Source organism: Podarcis cretensis (genome assembly GCF_951804945.1).
Source record: "Podarcis cretensis genome assembly, chromosome: Z".
Taxonomy (NCBI): Eukaryota; Metazoa; Chordata; class Lepidosauria; order Squamata; family Lacertidae; genus Podarcis; species Podarcis cretensis.
The window spans coordinates 25,075,792-25,089,763 of record NC_137184.1 but is presented as its reverse complement, the minus strand read 5'-3'; the positions used below and the strand labels follow the sequence as shown (position 1 = coordinate 25,089,763).

The window sequence follows — 13,972 nt, the reverse complement described above, 5'->3', positions numbered from 1 at the left end:
CAAATAACACAGAAATTAGCACTAAATTGCAATTATAAGTACTTATAGTAAGAACAATATATTAACAGTTAACTATTCCAAAATCAAAGTTCTTTTTTGTTTGTTTGTTTGTTTGTTTACATAGAAGAAATTCAGATTCTTTGATTGTATGGGGCACAATAGAATTGAACAAGTTTCCTCCTATAAATATCTAAGCATATGGTTTCATGAAACTGTAAGGTGGAAGATATGGGGAAAACATGCCAGGACTAAAGTGGAACAAAAACAATTTTCTAAAAGGATGGGGAATTTCTTCCAGTAGCTATCCAGGTTTATAAAGCCAAATATTGTTTTTGGGGCACAAACTTGGTTTCCTGATTTTAAGCATTCATTCAAAGGAACTCAAACCTTTCCCCCTTAAGGTTAATATTCAACATTTCAAGGCATGCCACTTGAGCCACCCTTAATCTGGAAGCCAGCCTGAACTCTTTAAAGTGCCTAGTGTGGATTTATTCTATTCATTTTTTGGCTTTGCTGCTATCTTGTGTTTACTCCTAATGCCTTGGCTTCTAAGGTAATGTTCTGCTCTTTTGAATCACATTGGCTGAAGGCTGTGGTGCAAAAGGTCACTTCAAGGGTTTTTCACCTTCTTACCTGTTAACTCAGGATCTAAACGGTGCCAAATCAACTGTTTAACAGCGGCTTTCTGAATATAGATTTCCAAGTGCTCCAAGGAATTGCACAGGGATCCGGCTTCTCCCAGTGGATGTGGTTAATCATGTCTCCCCTGCAGAGACTGAATGCTATATTTGGGATGGTAAACTATGTATCTCTGAATGTAGGAAGGTTTTATCTTTGGCAAAGTTTAATGTTCGTCGTTCCAATTTGTTATAAGGTAGGTACCCAATGAACCATAGATGCTGCCCTTGTAAAAAGGTCGAGAAGGAGTCTGTCTTCCATGTCCTTTTCTGGCAAGCAGTTACGAGAGACCTAATAGATCCCATTATACGGTCACTGCCTGGCCACTCTTCTGAGTCTCTTATGGTCGGTTTGCTCCAGGGATCCAGTCATGGGGCAAGTGGCAAAGTTTTTGACTATGTCCAGCCATACTAGACCACTTATGACTCTATCTCTCTATATCTAATCTATCTATCTATATCTATATCTATCTATCTATATCTATATCTGTCATCTATCTATATCTATCTATCTATCATCTATCTATATCTATCTATCTATCTATCTATCTATCTATCTATATCTATCTATCTATCTATCTATCTATCTATCTATCTATCTATCATCTATCTATCATCTATCTATCTATCATCTATCTATCTATCATCATCATCTATCTATCTATCTATCTATCATCTATCTATATCTATCTCTATCATCTATCTATCTATCTATCTATATCTATCTATCTATCATCTATCTATCATCTATCAATCTATATCTATATCTATCTATCATCTATCTATCTATCTATCTATCTATCTATCTATCTATCTATCTATCATCATCTATCTATCATCTATCTATCTATCTATCTATCTATCTATCTATCTATCTATCATCTATCTATCTATCTATCATCATCTATCTATATCTATCTATCTATCTATCATCTATCATCTATCTATCTATCATCTATCTATCTATCTATCTATCTATCTATCTATCTAATCTATCTATCATCTACACACACACACATTTAGCATTATAATTCTGTGTTTTTCATTTGTATTAATGTGTACTTTTATTACTTGTCAATTTTTATAAAATTAAATGGTCTGTTGAATGCAAATAAAGTGTTGTTGATGATGACTGCTGCAATGCATTGTTTGTGGGGCTGCCTTTGAAGACAGTTCAGGAACTACAGCAAGTGCAAAAGGTGGTAGCTATATTGTTAATTGGGACAAGAAGGCACAAGTTCTAGTCTGACTGCACTGACTGCTGATTTTGTTGAACCCAATTCAAACAGCTGTTTTTGACCTTCTGTGGCTCAGGGCCCTGATAGCTAAAGTCGCCTTTCCCCAAATGAAATTTCCTAGACCCTGATATCAACTGAGGCCATTCAGGAAGGTCTTCTCTATATTAGTAACCCATCTACAGAATGCTTTACCCAAGGAGGTCATCTGGCATCAACTTTATTTCTCATTTGGTACCCGGCTAACATGTTTTTGTTTTTCCAGGGTAGCATCAATGAATGGATGTTTTACTCCGGTTATGTTTCAACATGTTTATGTATATTTATTACTGTTTTACATTCCTGTTGTAAATCACTTTGGGACTTTTGTTGTGGGAAGCGATTCATAAATTCAATAAACCTAACCCAGCTAAGCCTGCCTTTCATTGGTCACCAGCAGTCACTGACTAACATGCCTCATGGTGTTGTGGTAATGACCAAACAGAGGGGGAAGTTATGCATGTCTCCCTCTGTTCCTTAGAGGAAAGACCAGGATAGATAATGGAAAATGTTTGGCTCATTCTGCAAAGAATACATTACATAGATGTTGGTTCTGAGAAACTGTCAAAATTAGAATATGTGTTGCCTCTTTTGTGTCAAAGAATGCTTTACAGAATGGCAGTTGTCTAACACAATGAAATGCACATTAGGCCCATCCCCATGAGACAGAAACTTTCCTGTTTGGAACAACTTCAAGTTTATTAACTTATAAAAGTGATAGAACAAATACATAAATAATGGTTACAAGTTTGTGTCTTGGGAAGTGGGTGGGAAGAAGCCCAACCTAAACCCAGGCTATGGTGTATATTTGTTAATCTTAAGCAAACTCACTATATTGGTGCTTCCTTTTTCTTAAAAAGTTGTTATCATACAAATAAATACACAGTCTGCACCCCACCTTTCTTGTCACAAATACAGAAAGTAATTCACTTTTCTTTCAAAAATAAAAAATAAGTACTGTACACTTTCCATGAACTTCCCACCTCACAGTGGTATACTCCAGAAATAGGTATACCACACCTTATCTGCTAATAATTAGGCCTAAGTGCTCATTAAGTTTCCACTGAGAGAGGTGCTTGATGCTTCAGATTATACTTCCATGTCTGGGAAGAATCACTTTGTAGACCACTCTGGCTATGGTGGGACTAAATCCAACGCTTCTCTTCTGTTTGCAAAACAACTTCCACTTGCACAACATAACTTCCCCTCTCTGCTACAACCCCCTCATGCAAAAACTGTTCCAGATGGGGTTTTTTTTTTTTTGGGGGGGGGGTCCTCTGGAACAGCCTTTGTGTATGTATGGGGAGAAGCAGAGGAAGGGGAAATGGGGTGTTGGATACAACTCCAGCATTGCACCTGACAAAGTAGGCCTTTGGCTATGAGAGCCCACACAGCAGACTTCAAATGTGCACCAGCTGTTGCCGTAACTTTACTGTGATGCAGTCAGGTGCCTTCTGCTGAGTCAAACCATCAAGTTCAGTATCCTCTACAACAGGGACAAGACAACATGGTGTCCTCCAGGTTGCTGGACCACAGCTTCCACATTCCTGACCATAGGCCATGGAAGTTGAGGGCTGATGGGAGCTGCAGTCCAATAGCATCCGCTGGGCTCCACGTTGGCTATCCCTGATCTGCACTACTGTCTGGCAATGACTCTCCACTGATTCAAGCAGGAGTCCCACCCAGTCCAGGCTTACCTGGAGAGTGAACCCAGGGACTAAACCTGGAATAAAGTGTGAGTTCTACCACTAAGGTAAGGCCCCTTCCTTGCTGTGGCATTTGCCAGTTTTGGTGAGTGCTACCTTCCTGAAACGAATCATAACTAAAATATTGATCAGCTCCTACCTTCTGTTTTACATGGTGTGAAACAATGGACAGAAGCTGATGGCAGGGAGGTTGCTTAGAAAGCCATGTGCAAATGATATAGCAGTGAAGCCATTAGCATAGCTTAATGCATGAAGCATAGTATAGTTGAAAGGATCAGTGGGAATGTGGCCTGCAGTTCTGGCAAGAAATGATATTTCCTTCCCCAGGCCAAACTGGAGGCTCTTCCAGACCTACTGTTTACAGCACTATAGGTACTGTTACTTCTTGTTTTCTGGAGTGAAATTGTAGCAGACTGCCCACCCCATTGGTCACTTGTCATTGTTCTTTGGAGGGTGGTATCATATTTTCACATTGAGAAAAGTTCTATGCCTGTAGCCACACCTCTTCCATTCTCTTGTTCCACCAACCAGTAAATCTCAGAATTATGAGCACAAACACAAGTTACTGATAGACTTTTTGCAGCTGGGGTGTCTGTGTGCATGTGCATGTAGGTATATAACACTTGGAATTCTGACTCTATGGGAATTTAGGAGCATAGGCAGCAGGAACTACTTGAGTTCACTGCTTCAGACTGAACTAGCCTCTAGTGTCACTCTATCAAAAAGGATAGGGGAAATATGGGAAACAGAAACTGCTGAAACTCACCCCTCCCCCCCCAAAAAAAAAAGAAATTGGGAAATTGCATGACACCTTCCTCACAACGCAGATCTTGCAGAACTGTTCCAGAAATTCCACAAATGCTGGAAATTTTGTGACGGAAGAAAAAGTAGTCTTGAGGACTGCAATGTTGCAGAATAGCAATGGAATGACAATGATGCCATGTGGAAACACGCAGAAAAATCTGGAAAAACAGCAGCTGAAGGTATGATTGGAAGGTCCCTTAACTGTGTGGTTACATTGTGTGAATGTATTTTTAAAAGACTAAATAGCAGAAGTATGCATGTAAAGGAGCTGCAACTCTTCATTTCCCAGCTACTCAATGCACAGGATTGGGCCCCCTGGCCTACCATTTACTCTTAAAAAAAACCATTCATAAAATGCACCATTTCTTTTTCTCCTCTTCTCCATCCCTGCAGAGCATCATAAGCAGTTTAAAGTTCTTCATGTGCTCCAGGGATTATGACTTCATTAAGGCTGCTTGGCGGCCAAGATGCATGCTAAAAGGGACCACAGGAATACAGCTTTGAGCTACCTATATCGAGTTGGAAATGAGTGAAAATGATTTAAAATTTAAAATTTAAAAATTCGGCACTGTAATTTGGAATCTATGTGATGTGGTTTGATTCGATGTGATTGGCCGGTTAATAAAAATTTATTTAAAAAAAATAATAAAAAGGAGCCTTTCCCTCAAATTAGTAGAAAAACAGAGTGATTTGTGTTAATGTCTGCTATTTCCACAGTTAACAGGAAAACTATACATGCTCATGCACGCAACAACGCCCTGATGCCAGTTTTCGGAAAGCAAGGTTAAGAGTGGAGAAGCAGGGGAATGGACAGGGAGTGCTTAAACTAAGGTCAGAGGCAAATTATGCCCTGCCTCCGCCTCTCTGTCTGCCCCTTGGAACTCTCCTCCAGCCACAATCCCATCACCCTGCCTGTCCCATGAACTGTAAAAATATCCCTGGATTGCTGGGATAGAGAGATGCATGCCCAGAAGGCAGCATGGCTGGACTGGAGCCTACTCTGTAAAGGTAAGAGTCACATCCATCGCCACATCCACCCCTGGCAGGTTGCGCATGTGGAAATGTGACCCTTCAGCTGAAAAATGTTCCCTGCATCTGGCTTAATCCTTTCATCACCAGCCCTTTTTATGATGATGATGATGATGATGATGATGATGATGACTAAAATCATTTCTCCAAGCTACTCCACCTGGGCAGGGGGGTTGTTTTCCACATCTGTGTTGATGAGGGATAAGCACCTTTCCTGCCTGCCTGCCTGCCTGCCCCCACTCTTGAAGCTGCTTTGCTCTTAAAACAAAACAAAACAAGACCTGCATCAAGGCAGTATTGTACATTTTAACATGTAATGTGTCATTAGCCCCAGAGGCACTACACCAAAAGCCATGGTACCTGTTAGTCTGAAATCTCACTTTATATTCCAAGCTCTCCAATATTGCTGTCAGAGTCATTTCCAGATCTGCATATAGAACATTTTCATTTTTGTTGTTTGGCCTTTTCCTTGATCATTAAGCTTGCCGGATCTAATTACTATTATTATTATTATTCCCAAACCAGTAAAGCCACGACCCTTTACATGAAGCTAAACCCTCCCATTGTCTCCTGCTTGTAACACAGCCTCCTAAGTCTTCTGGAGAGATACTGAAAAGCCTGAGACAGATCTACATGAAGGAGCAGGTTACATTGGGCATGAGATGAATATTGACTTGCATTATAAGTTTGGCTTTTAGGGCTTTTAGGAGAAGCAGATTAAGCCCGCAGTCCAGCTGCAGATCCATGCCTTCATCGGCTTTCTGGCGTTTGTCTCTTAGCAGTGGTCCTTCTCAGACTTCTCCAGGTACAAAACCTTTACCAAATCTTCCAGCTCTGTCCTGCACACCCGAGCTTCACACATTTGGCTTATCTGAGCTTCTCCCTCACTGAATATTTTCCACTGGCCTAAAACAAAACACAAACAAATATTTCACTTCAAAGCAGGGGCACCAAATATGTCACAGCACAGAGAAGCTTTTTATCATGTGGAAGCACATCTGAACCCCAGAAGGTTGATGGGAAGAGCCTCTATACGTTCATGTCTTTCCTAAGAGAATTTTCATCCCAAAGACATTTGGGTCTCACTGGTTTACATTAGAATCACACGGTTCCCTAAAAGATCGTGGAAACTGTAGTTTGCCCTACGCAGAGCTACAGTTCCCAGTGCCCTTAACAAACTACAGTTTCTGGGCTTCTTTGGAAGAAGCCATGTGCTTGAAATGTACGGTGTTGATGTGACCTATAGTTATCATTGGAGGAGGACATGGCTGCCTGTCTGGAAGCTTGAATAGCAGCAGTTCTGCTAAGAGGTGAGGAAACACACGGCAACTTTTTGTTATAGATATAATACCAATGAAAGAACTACATATCAACTCAAACCACAAGGCTTTAAGGAGTCAGTCCATCCATTCAGTTGCCTAACATCAACTCTAGAACTGTGAAGTGCAGAGAGATTGAGAGATGTATGTGCAATGGTAAACTTTATATGCCTACTTTGCTACTCTTTGCTGTAGCCTTGATGTCAAACTAGGCATTATTGGGAAGCCCTTGAATAAAATCTCTTGTGGGCTTCAAAGGCATCAATAATGGCTACAACTCCTGCCAACCTAGCAGTTCTAAAGCACGTCAAAGTGCAAGTAGATAAATAGGTTTATCAGGCGGGAAGGTAAACAGCGTTTCCGTGCGCTGCTCTGGTTTGCCAGAAGCGGCTTAGTCATGCTGGCCATATGACCCAGAAGCTGTACGCCGGCTCCCTCGGCCAATGAAGTGAGATGAGTGCCGCAACCCCAGAGTCGGCCACGACTGGACCTAATGGTCAGGGGTCCCTTTACAGACAGAAAACAGAGAAAATCCTGTTTGCTATTTGTTCTTTCCTGCAACTAACTGTGGAAACATATGAAGCAATGCATAGACAGAGGCAGGTGCTTTCCCTTTTGTATCATGCTCATTCAGTGGAATCTATTTGGATACCTCCAAGGTCTTCTTTACACAGCAAAAGAAATCCAGAGATTGCAATTTGAGAGCAAAGGCATCTGGCAGCACAGACAAGGAATTCTAGGGTGTTCTAACTCTTGCTGACTATCTCTGGTCAGATTACAATTTGGCTCTAGGGAACTGTGTATCCCACCCACTTGCTACATATCAGAAATTCCTGGAAGAGATCAGTTAAGAAGGCTTAATTTTGCCAGTCATTCTTGACTTTCAGTAGGCTTCAGCTTTTGACTCACTCCACGTACATGTAAACAAATCAGAGGCTGAAAAGAATCAAGGGATTGTTTGTCTAGTACCACTGATCATGTAAACAACCCTTTGATTCACACAAATGAAATAAAGATCAGAATATTTTCAAAAGTTGCTGCCTTGGAATTTTTCTTGGTATGGTCAGATTGTGGGCTTCTCTAGGCAACCTGTTTATTGAGCACCCATCAGGGCTGGATTTAGATGAAGAGAGGCCCTAGGCTGCTCCACTTGTGAGGCCCCTCCCCACCCTCACGACTAGAAGAAAATGGAAGAGTGTTATAAACAAAATTGAGTGAAGCCAAGGATGATTATGGGTATTTAAAATTCTGCAATTCACAATTTCTCCTCTAAAGGACATAAGAGATTATTGTTAAATACCACAGTGATTAAAAAAAAACTGCATAAATGTCAAAATTGACACTGAATTTTTTTTTGCAATAACTGAACTTTTGTGGAATAAGCATTATTTTTTTAGGAAAATGAAGTTGTAAAACACACATTGAGTTTACAAATTTTATTGCCTGGGAAGTATAAATAATATGATCATGGTTACCTGACAATGTGGCACTTTTAGAATCTACTTTATGTTCTCATTAAACAGTCAGTTTTAAAATACATATTAAGAAGTAAACTACAACCATCAAATATAGTAAGACTAAAAATGTTTCCCCCCCCCAGCCTTCCTTATAGCAAAATCATCCAAAACTTCATCAAAATTTGTTTGTCTAAGTTTGTCACTTTCAATGTACTTAATGCTAAGTGCGGACAACCTCTCTTGAGACATTGTGGCCCTTAATTCATTTTTAATTCTTTTGAGTCTTGAAAAACTCCTCTCTCCTGAGCAGTTAGTGACCATAAAGCTAAGAAATAGCCACAAGATTGCTTCCACATTAGGAAAGCCATCTGAATTTTTCCCTTGTATATAATTTGATAAAGGTTTGTATGAGGCAGAGAGAGCTCTGCTGTAAGCCTATGTCTTTGTCTCATGTACAGATGAAAGTGCAAAGTTCATCATGAAGTTTGAGGTCAATATCTTCTGGATATGCTTCCATCAACAGTTCAACACCTTGCTGAATTTCTTGCTTAGATGCTGTCAGATTATCAAGAATGGAAAACAATTGTGCAACATCACTGTACACATTACTTCTTCTTTTTAAAATGGCTTCAAGTGCATCTAATATAGGAATTAAGGATTTTATCCTAAACTTATCTCTTGAAGATAGTGCATCTAAGGCATCAGGTGCACTTCTGTCATTTCTTTACCATTCCCTCACTCTTTGTCTCCTTGTTTTGTAGTTGACATTTGGCAAGGTGGCTTTTGCTTGTTTCTCAAGCTCATCAAAATCTTCTCTAGTTTCCCTTAAAAAATCCAGAAGTGAACTGTACAAACTTGCACAAGAACTCAATAACAGGTCTGATTTCTGAAAGGCTTTGCTGACCTTATGAAAATGACCTAGCACATGGGTTAAAAAATAGGGCCCCACTGGCTGGCCCTGAGTCTCATAGTTGCTGGCCCTGAGCTCCTCTGCCCTTGCATGAAGTCTTGGGTTTGCAATTTTGGGAGAGGGCAAACTGCCTGCTGGGGGGTGGGTGAACTGGGGAGGCGCCCTAGATTTAGAGGCCCTAGGTGTCATCCTACTTAGCCCATACATAAATCCAGCACCGGCACCCATCTTGATTTGCTTGCAGGAAGCGTCTGTGGAAGTTAGATTATATCCCATCTAGATCAAGCACCCATTCTGATTTGTTTGCCTTGTGAATATATGACAAAGGACATCCTGACTTGCTTGCAGGGTGTTTATAGGTCTTCCAATTATTTGTTCACTCCACACTTTCTAATACATTTGTCTCACTTTCTAAACTGCAAAAAGTCAGATTCTTTTTTTTAAAAGTGGTTTTGTTTCGCTAGGGTAACAAAGCCTTTAACTGTGGAAATCTAAAGTTCTGATACGTGCTTAAATTTCGCCCACAAAATAGTGACAATCTGGAAGCACCCTTTATCGAGACATTGGCAAGCGAAGTTTATTTGCTTGATGTGCTAATTCATATAAGCACACAAGAAGAGCCTGCTGGATCTCCTCAATGACCCATCATCCTGTTCTCACAGTGACCAGCGAAGCATGCAATCAGGATTCAAGCACAAGAGCACCCTCCCCTGCTGTGATTTCCAGCAACTGGTATTCAGACACATTACTGCCTTCAGCTGTGGCATCTCCACTACTGCCAGTAGCCATTGATAACCTTCTCCTCCATGAATTTGGCTAATCCTTTTTTAAAAAATCATCCAAGATGGTGGCCATCACTTCTTTCTGTGGAAGCAAGTTCCATAGTTCAACTATGTGCTACATGGAGAAGTACTTGCTTTTGTCATTCCTGAATTTCCCACATTTGGCTTCATTGGAAGTCCACAAGTTCTAGTGTAACAAGACAGGGAGAAAAACATTTCTCTGGCCACTTTCTCCATGCCATGCATAATTTTATAAATGAGGGCTGCCATACGTCCAGATTTTCACTTTTTGAAATATGGCAACCCTATATACTGTAAACATCTATCACAATCATTTTGCTTTATGTTCCAGAATGATCAGATCCAAACGTCTCAGAGACAATGGTACAATTAATCCAATTAGTAAATTGAGGATGCAACCCTACGTACACATTGAAACCAGTGGGACAGACTGAAGGTATAAAGTTCTAGGCTCTGCGTATGGAGTGTATGTGTGTGTGTGCGCGTGCGCATAGGAGAACGTATTTCTTCACAACTAAGTTTTTGTGAAAAATCAAAGAAGGTATTTGACTTACTCAAAGTGGTCTTTGTGATCTGCTTGAAGTGGCGTAGTTCGCTGAACTCATCCTTGGATACTGTTTGCTTGTCAAAGTGGCTCAGGATACCTGCAGCAAATGGTTAGAAGAACACACTCAAGAACCACCTTCTGCTTCTTGACACCAGGCCTTGCACAACTTGATTGCACAGCCAGAACCACCAGCGAACTGCACCATATTGTGCAGCAATTGGGCACCAGTAATTATCAGGATTTTTGACAGGCTTTAAGTGTTTCCATTTGCTCCAGCGTCAGAAAAGAATAATCTCATACAGACAGATCTGACAACAGGCTTTCCTCACTTTATCCACAAAGCTTCAGCTCATTCTGGTTTGACTAAAAGCAAATCCCTTATCAATAGTGGGCTGGGGGAGCAGGTCTGCATATTTTCTGCTAAAATGTTTTAACAAGTAAGAAAAAAGTCAAAACATACAGGGGTTCAACACAACCCTGTGTACCTTGTAAAAACCAACAAGTCAACCAAACAACAACCAAGTAGACTTTGAAGAGGGCCTACCTTTGTTTGCCCATGAAAAGTTGTGTCAGAATAAAGTGGTTAGTTTGTTAAGGGGACACAACTCATTTTTTGTGTGTTTTTTAGTGCTAGATGCAGAAACTTGTTTTTATATCACATTTGGAGGTGGTGCAGGGGGACTGGGGAGACATTAACCTGGATCATGGGTTTCCAAAAATTTTGGACCAGAGGGCATTCATTTTGGACCCATCACAGAAATGCTACTGTGCAGGAATTATCTCAGATGGATGCTGAAAGGACATAGCTTAATGGCTGATCCCTGTTAAAGAGAGAGGGGACCACAAAATGCTGCATCAGTAGGGAAAGCACCTACATGAGCCACCAGCATGTTTGTTCGTTTAGAGAAGCTCTTTACACTCTTCTCTGCTCAGAACAGAACTGGGCATCAAATGAAACATGGGTATGTTGAAGGGGCAATATTCAATGTAGGAGAGGCTGAGCCTGTGCAGAGAGGAACTGAGCAGGAAGAACAAACAGACTCTCTTCTGATGTGACTTTTTAAGGGGATATTTACTGAAACCTTTTGAAGGTGTCATAGGAGGTACTGGCAGGCACACTCCGACCTAGATACTAGGCAAACTCCGTTTGGCAAACTCCGACCTAGATACTAGATAGAATGCCTTTCTCAAATTGTTCTACATAGGCACGACAATCTTCTGGGGAGGTACTTCTTAGCATCTTGTCTTATTTACTGTTTTATTTTCTCTCCCCCGCCCCTTTAATGGATTGTCCTAAATGTATTTCTTTTGCTACTCCCATTCCTCCCCTCTCTTCCTGCCACACCCTTTCTCTCTCTCTCTACCTTCTCTACCTACCTCTCTTTCTGCTACTCCTTTTACCCCTTTCTTCCCAATTCCCCCATTCCTTATCATCTGCATTGAATAAGGCTGAGAACCACAGGTTGCCAAGCTCTGCTTTAAGTTCTTAAAAATACTTGACTCCATTTTGTTTGCTTTAATCCTAATGTCCAAAACCCACTTGCTTGGGAGTAAGCCTCACTGAATTCAATACAACTTCTGAGTAGGCATGGTAACACAGATCCATTCCCCCCCCCCCCCGAAACACACACCTTGATGATGGAAAGAGAATGTTCCCCGCTCACCTTTTCTAATGGTCCACATGTGGATTTTGACTTGCGGTGGTTGATCTGTCTCCAGCGCTATCTTGCGTATGGTTTCTCCTTCCTCAGAGAGAACAGCTTCATAGACAGGGAGCATCTCTTCACCACAGAAGTAGTCTTTGCTGTCAAGGTTCTGACTTCCAGTTTCATCTATAAGGGAAATAGGTCGATGCATTCATATTTTATTTATTACATTTTATTCTCTCATTTACTCCAAGGATTCCATGCCCCCCTCCCCATTACAACTCACAACAATCCTAGGTTGTATGTTAGGGTTAGGTTAGACTGAAATGCCTGCCAGGTTGTGGCTGTTCCCCTGTGCCCCGTTCCACAGATGCTAAAAGACTCAGGGTCTGAGAATCGGGTTGTGGGCTGCCCTTTTAAACCCAAAGCAACCTGTTATCCATACCTGGGCAAACTTTACAGCACTTCCCTTCAATTTTCCTTGGATGCTTGCAAGGATATTGATCGGGGCAATTAATTTTTTTGCATTCTTGCTTGGTGACGTTGCAGGTGCACAACACACACTCCACGATTCCGTAGGACCGAAGGTTAGGGTGCCAGGATTCTCCGTGGGAGTAGGTTTTTCCATTGGAAACACAAACTGTGGTGAAAAATGAGAGGGAGGGGAGGACAAAACAATTAGAACTTAGATAGCTGCAATAGGGATAAAGTAACCACAATCTTGCCCATTAATTACTCAAAAACCATGGCACATTTTACCAGCCCATATTTTACCCACTTCATCACAAGAATATTGTGTGGGACTTTATCAAAAGCCTTACTGAAATCAAGATACATTGCATCCACAGCATTCTCCTGATCCAACAAGCTTCTAATTCTATCAAAAAAGAAAAAAAGAAAAAAGAAAAAAGAACTGAGTTTTGTCTTGCATGATTTGTTTTTGAGAAACCTTCTCCCTGCAACTGTTGGCTACTTGCGTATACTCTTCCTTCGTGGTTTCCCCATTTTTCCATTTATTATACATGCCCTTCTTAATTCTCAGCTCATCTTTAAGCTACAACCACACTGGTTTCTTTAAATGCCTCCCACTTTTCTTTCTTGTTAGAATTGACTGCCTTGGTGCCTTCAATATTTCACCTTTAAGAAGCTCCCATCCCTCTTGGACTTCCTTGTCTTGGAGCATTTCTGACCATGGAATCTCAACCAATAGTCCCTTAAAAGCTTTTTGAAATCAGCCTTCTTAAAGTCCAGTGTGCATGTCTCACTACACTCAGCTTTCCCTTGCCACTGTATAATGAAACCCAGAAGGACATGATCACTTCCTCCCAAGGTTCCCTGTACTTCCACTTTGTTGATCAGTTCCTTCCTGTTAGTGAGGACCAGGTCCAAGACCTCCTTGATGCTTCTTTCACCTTCTGGGAAATGAAATAGTCAGCGAGGCAATTGAGGAATTTGTTTGACCTTACATTCTTGGCAGAATTTGAGTTCCAACAGATACTGGGGCAGCTGAAGCCTCCTACGACTACTATATCTCTCCTTTTTGAATGTTTGGTAATCTGCTCCAAGTCTTCAGTCTGGCTTGGTGGTCTGTAGGGTTAAGGTCAACATTGTTTCCCTCTCCTACATTTTTTAGCTATATACTCTTAATCTGCCTCCCATGCTCTAGGATCTCTTCACAATTGCACACATCCTTTACATATATGGTCTGCAAATAAAAAGCCAATGGTGTAACTGCTTAAAAACAAAACACACAACCGACCATTGAGAACTGAGCATGCTCAATAGCCATGTAATGCTGAA

General features: G+C 41.0%; 1 protein-coding gene across 1 annotated transcript in view; it reads right to left on the bottom strand.

The window, feature by feature from the left end:
- Positions 1-2,624: 2,624 nt before the first annotated feature.
- Positions 2,625-13,972, bottom strand: part of CHRDL1 (chordin like 1) — a 50,092-nt gene continuing 38,744 nt past the window's right edge. The window contains exons 9-12 of the mRNA XM_079961717.1: positions 12,618-12,812; positions 12,191-12,358; positions 10,534-10,623; positions 2,625-6,396 (exon numbers count right to left, since the gene is read on the bottom strand). Coding sequence (XP_079817843.1) covers positions 6,266-6,396; positions 10,534-10,623; positions 12,191-12,358; positions 12,618-12,812 — 584 coding nt within the window. The 3' untranslated portion in view covers positions 2,625-6,265. The remainder of the gene's footprint in view (positions 6,397-10,533; positions 10,624-12,190; positions 12,359-12,617; positions 12,813-13,972) is intronic.